At 36.8% G+C, this 6,000-nt stretch overlaps 1 protein-coding gene across 1 annotated transcript in view; it reads left to right on the forward strand.

The window, feature by feature from the left end:
* Positions 1-4,827, forward strand: part of LOC122871759 (inactive dipeptidyl peptidase 10-like) — a 48,196-nt gene extending 43,369 nt beyond the window's left edge. The window contains 2 exon segments of the mRNA XM_044187097.1: positions 251-324; positions 1,542-4,827. Coding sequence (XP_044043032.1) covers positions 251-324; positions 1,542-1,679 — 212 coding nt within the window. The 3' untranslated portion in view covers positions 1,680-4,827.
* Positions 4,828-6,000: the final 1,173 nt, after the last annotated feature.

The raw sequence follows: 6,000 nt of genomic DNA on the forward strand, positions 1-6,000 counted from the left end.
TCCTCTATTCTCCTCATATGACAGTTTTCATTGCAAACCAACACATAACATGTAATTTTCACAGTAACCTGTAATGTGTGTTATTAAAAGGTAGGCGTGAGTCTTTTCAGCTGGTGGTTGTGTCCTTTTGAAGTGAGCCTTTCCGTGATGCAGAGCATTAAAACCTGACCTCGATGAGAGCCGGAGCTTTTATCCAGCAGTGGAATTAACCCCATCGACACTTATTTGCATGTCTTGTTTTTCTCCACAGCAAACGTTCACTTTCAGCACTCAGCAGAGCTCATCAAACACTTAATAAAGATCGGCGCCAACTATACTATGCAGGTAAATACTACACTCTTGAAAATAATACATTTCATTCTTACAAAACTATTTCAACTGGGGCTGGAGACAAAATAAAATAAACAGATCTCACAATGACCTACTCTATGATGTGTTTTGTAATTAAAGTCTGTAACACTGTTTCAATACACTATCATCCTCTATCATGTAAGTGTGAGTTTGTAATCCTGAATCACAATACCTGAAAAAAATCCTCTTCCAAACTGCACTGGAAAAACAGTATTTTTTAGACGGTACTAAAAAATAAGCACTCAACATAAACTTTTCCCCTTTATTTCCCCTAACAGTAATAGTTCAACTCTTACAAGCTTTGTTGCACAAAGTTAAATGAGAAGACAGCCGGTTAGCTTAGCACAGCTTAGCCAGCCAAGAAATTTCAACATAATCCCCTCTAAAACCACAACTTGTTATTTTCACACTTCAGTTTTTGTACAGATTAAATTAACAAGATATAAAGTGTTAATCGGTGAGCTTTAGAGGTGCTGATTTGCCTTTAACAAAGCCAGGCTAGCTGTTTCCAGTCTTTGTGCTAAGCTAAGCTAACCTGCTGCTGGCAGCTGCTTCATATTTACTGTACATACATGAGAGTGGTATTAATCGTGTCATCTAACTCTCTCACAAAGCTTTGAACTATTCCTTTAATCATTGTGTACACATTTACCCAAAATTCAGCCCGACATATTTGGTATCTTTGGAAACTTTGGTATCTCCTTTAGAATTTGAAATAATGTTGTGTTGGTTTGTAATAACTGGTGAGTCAGTAAGAGTTTTAAATTACCTGATTTTTATGGGTTTTCACTTAAGCTGAAGGCTGACATCCCATGAGCTCAGTTTTACTGTCCTTTGGCTCATAAAACTTTATTGAAATAGACTCAAAAACACGTGGTCATCAAACAAAAAATGAGGTTTATTTGTCTTTGTGACAGAAAAGTTTATTAGAGACAAAGAAACCCAAACAAATACATTGACAAAAAAAAACTCCATTCAGGGTCCACTTACTTGCTTATTCTGGAGCTTTTGACCGTATGACATGGCTTTCCTCTGCAGATAAAGTTTGCTCAGTTGTCATGGAACTGTAGATGTTAAAACTATGCATTTATTCTGAGCACTTTTAAGACATTTTGTCATTTGAACGTCTACAGCTCAGTAGCATCATATGCTATGCTTTACTCATGCATCTCTCGTGTTCTTCGGGACAGATCTACCCAGACGAGGGACACTTCCTGTCAAGACGCAGCCGGATTCAGCTGACTCACTCCCTAATTGGTTATTTTAGAGGATGTCTGCTTGATGCATCATCATTACTCGACCAACAACAACAACGGGATGACGAGTGAGAGCGAACGTGGTTATTACTGGACCGAGACTGTGTGTTTAAGAGTGTATGTGCCCCTGGTAGACTGAGTGTGTGTGTGTGTGTGTGTGTGCGTGTTTTATACCTGTAGCACAACATTTGATGGACAAAACAAGCTTCTTCTCAACATATCAGACTAGTTTCTGTCGCTCATCACCTCAGTAGAATAAAGCTCCTACACTCAGCTCTGTTGTCAAGTATCATGATGGGTAACAAACAGTCTAATAGAGGTTTTCACTACCTGAAATATTGCCTCTCTCTCCTTTACAGAACAGAGAAAATGCTTAGTTTTTGTGTGATGGCAAGATTTTTAAATTCTACAAAATGTGGGGGAAGTTTGGAGGAGGAGGTGATAAAATTTGTCTTTCTCTTTGATGCCACTGGTAAACAAGACAGTCTTCACAAAACGTGAAATTAGCGCAAATTCTCAAACACAGGGTTTGTGTGGACGCATACTTTGACGATTACGTCCCTCAGCAGTGACATTTTGATGTGCTATTTTCATAGCTTCATGTCATGTAAATGTGGGATAACAGCAACTTTTAGCAAGTAAAATAGTTCTGGTGAAAACTTGGCTTCTCTTGCTTTACAACATTAAATGTTTGTGACTAGATAAGCAAAAATTAAAGTTAAGGACGAAAACATCCTTTTTATCAGTCAAACTTTATTTGTATAGCACCTTTCATACAGGTTAGTGCAATTCAAAGTGCTTTACAGATGAGTGACAAGCTGATAATAACACAGTACAAATGTAAACAGTAAAGTTATTTGAGACTAATGCACAGGAGACAAAATAAATAAATAAATAAAAATAAAAATGATTTAATGTAATGAAAATGTAATAATAAAACCAATAAAAAGAGATTAAAAAACAGTAACACATATCAAAGACAAATAACAAATAAAATAAATGATTGAATACAGTGTACACACAGTGTAGAAATATTCTGTTACAAGTAAAGGTCCTGCACTAAGTACCAAAAGTACTTATTATGCAGAATGCACCATTTCAGAATGATGAATATTATGTTATTGTATTATAATTATTGATGCAGTGATGTGTTCATCACTTTAATGTTGCAGCTGGTAAAGGTGGAGCTGATTTTAATTACTTTAAGTACTGCTGGGTAGCTTGTGAATTTCCCCCTGGGATCTATAAAAGTCTTATCGAAACCTTTAATAATACATCATAATTTATTAGTTGATTATATTTTGTGTTAATAATCTGAATTTGCATTTCAGACCAGGCCGCTTTTGCTAACCATATTCTACTATCACCTTCGATTCTTCCTGTCAGTATGTTTTGTTGTTTTTGGGGGTTTTTTTGCCTAGTATCACATAAATCGATTTTTATCATGATATCGATTATGTATCAAGCTCTTTCTCTAAACGTTGAGAGTTTTTGTTTTGATGCAAATTGCACCAAACTGCTCAGTCAGTGGGACACGAAACCATTTCAAAACATGACAAAGCCTGACATCAAGGTCATTTTTGTGGCATTTTGTTTCTCTTGTATCCTTTTCATTGCCAGCGTTTCTCATTTCTCAAGACTAAAACTTTATCTGGAAGCGACTGACTTGCACAGGGAAGCAGTACAACATTTGTAACCAACCAAAAAGCAGACATGACTCATCATAAGACAGCCTCGTTAGGAAAACCTGTTTATCATGTCATGTTGTATATTTCTGTGGGGCAGCTTGACTGTTTTACAAATATAGTTACAGATCTGTTAAGTCATCTAGCTCTTAATTAGACAGCAATAGTGCTCAACACATGTACAGTACTTTATGTTGTAGGATAGTTGATTTTATTAAACTGTCTCCTTGTCAGTATCAGTGTTTCAAATGAGATTTATTTATTTCTAAAAGTAGATATTTATCATTTCGCACCAACTTTTTTTTCTAAATATTTAGCTTAAAGGGGCAATAAGTGAAATGTTTGTTGTCCCATAGCACAAAATGTTCACTGTCTATCTGCAGTAGCTTAATGAGATTGCTGATGAAGTTACTACTCTTAGTCCTTTATATGTATAACGCCTTTTTCTTAGAACATATCTGCAGCAGGTCTATTGCAGTTTCAGTTTTTTTACATGATTATTTACTGTGTAACCTTTTCACAAGGAGTTTGCGTTGAATTTTCGCTGTACTGCTCTCATCGCTCGCGTTTTGATAGTTACAGGCTACTATTTGCTATTTGAATTTCTATGTTTTTATATTTTCTACTGGTCGCCAAAATGGTTTTACGCCACTTAATGTTCCTTTAAACCCTTGGATGACAAAATATCATTTTTGCTTCGTAAACTTGGATTTAAACTCATATCCTAATTTATTCATTTAAATTTGTCTAACTGCTGTTCTGGATCAATTATTTCAAGTGCAATTCCTCATCACTTTGCTTAAACTTTCTTCTCTTGCTGCACCAAACAGTTTGGAAATACTCCCAGGTTATAGTGTTATCCATAAAGCTCTGCAGTAAAAGGCATCATAAGCGTTATGGCAACACACAGTGCCTGAGAGCGTTCCTCGCTGTGATTACGGGTGTGAGAGTGACTCAGACAATTACTGTCAGCCGCACACAAGTGCCATTAATCACAGTGATGAATGTCCTCGATGCTGTTTTAGCTTTTAGACAAGAGGAGCCAACATGTGCTCAGTGTCTGGAGTTTCATTTCCAAACTGCTCTTAACATATAAGAATAAAAGGAAAAACAGTAGTGACGACTGAAAGACTGAACTACATGAAAGGAAAAACAGTAGTGACGACTGAAATGTATAATAAATTGTGATAATCCCCCTAGCGCATGGCTATTGGTTGCCATGCCAATGTGTTTGGTAGCCTTGGATACAGCTTCTCGTAATTCATTTAAAGATGAAACATGGAGCTCTCTGCGTGTCGGACTGAGCAGCTGATGATGCAGTCTGCTGAACTGTCTCGCTGTCTGTGCTTTGTAACATTTGACGCCACTTTAGAGTCTAATATGTGAAGTCATGGTTATTGTTTCTATTGGGGTTTGTACTGTGAGTTTAACTTGATTTTGTTTTTCTTCTGTGGGGGCATTGTGGGTGAGGGATAATAAAGAAAAGCTTGTTGTATTTTTTGGCTGTTTTTAATATTAAAGAACAATGAATGAGCCATTTGTGAGTCTTATTTTAATCCTGGAGGATTCTGACGTGGTTTTCCCTTCATGTCTTGCAGTGGTGGAAAAAGTACTCAGATCCTTCACTTAAGTAAAAGTAGAAGTAACAGAATACTCACATTATAAGTAAAAGTCACTTAAGTAAAAGTATATTATCAGCAAAATGTACCTAAAGTATCAAAAGTAAAATTACTCATTATGCAGAATTGCTCCTTTCAGTGTTTTATTATTATAAAATATTATATTATTCTGTTTTTATCACTAACAAATACACGTAAGAGCATTTTAATGTTGTAGTTCGTCAACGTGGAGCCAATTTACTGATAGTATCGTATACAGGGTAGATTAGTAGTATGGCACTGCATCATATCATCTAAGAATATCATGTTTTTATGTTAAAAAAGTAACTGTCAAATAAATGTAGTAGAAGTATAGAATGGAAATACTCAAGTCGAGTACAAGTATGTCAAAATTGTTCTTGAGTAAATGCACTAATTACTTTCCACCACTGGTGTCATGTACACCGTTAAACTTCCTTCACGTACGCTAGATACGTAGTAGTGTACATACGTAGCGTACTTTGTTCATGGTAACACTCTCCATGTGCATTATTCTTCATGTTATAAGGTTGCCCTGCAGGCCATTCCCTTCCTGTCCTGCAGGTGTCCTCCCTGTTTCCCACCTTCAGACATCACCAGACTCCCACACCTGTTCCCAATCCCCTAATCAGCTTCCCCCCACCCCCTTATAGTGGGGGTGGCTATAGTGGGATTGGGACACAGCTTCTGAGTCGTGCATCTAAATCCACTGTCTGCAATACTGAGCCTTTACATAACTTCCATTCTCTCTCTGGCAGATTTGTCCTGCACTGCACCGATACAGGTGTACACATCTGCCTTTTTAACCTGAGAGTTCCTTCTTTTATTCTGCTGATACAGTCCTGCTAAGGCTGTTTGTTGCTGCACGTCTTTCCACCACCCAAACCTCCTCCAGAATTAACTGACATGAAACGAACACAACAGGACAGTTAAGTAAACATATGTAAGTATTATCAGCAAAATGTACTTAAAGTATGAAAAGTAAAAGTACTGATTCTGCAGTAAAATGCTCCCTGTCACTGTTTTCCTATTATATCTGATGTTTTGGATTAATATTACTGCTGCATTAAT

The sequence above is a fragment of the Siniperca chuatsi genome, linkage group LG24 (genome assembly GCF_020085105.1).
Source record: "Siniperca chuatsi isolate FFG_IHB_CAS linkage group LG24, ASM2008510v1, whole genome shotgun sequence".
Lineage (NCBI taxonomy): Eukaryota > Metazoa > Chordata > Actinopteri > Centrarchiformes > Sinipercidae > Siniperca > Siniperca chuatsi.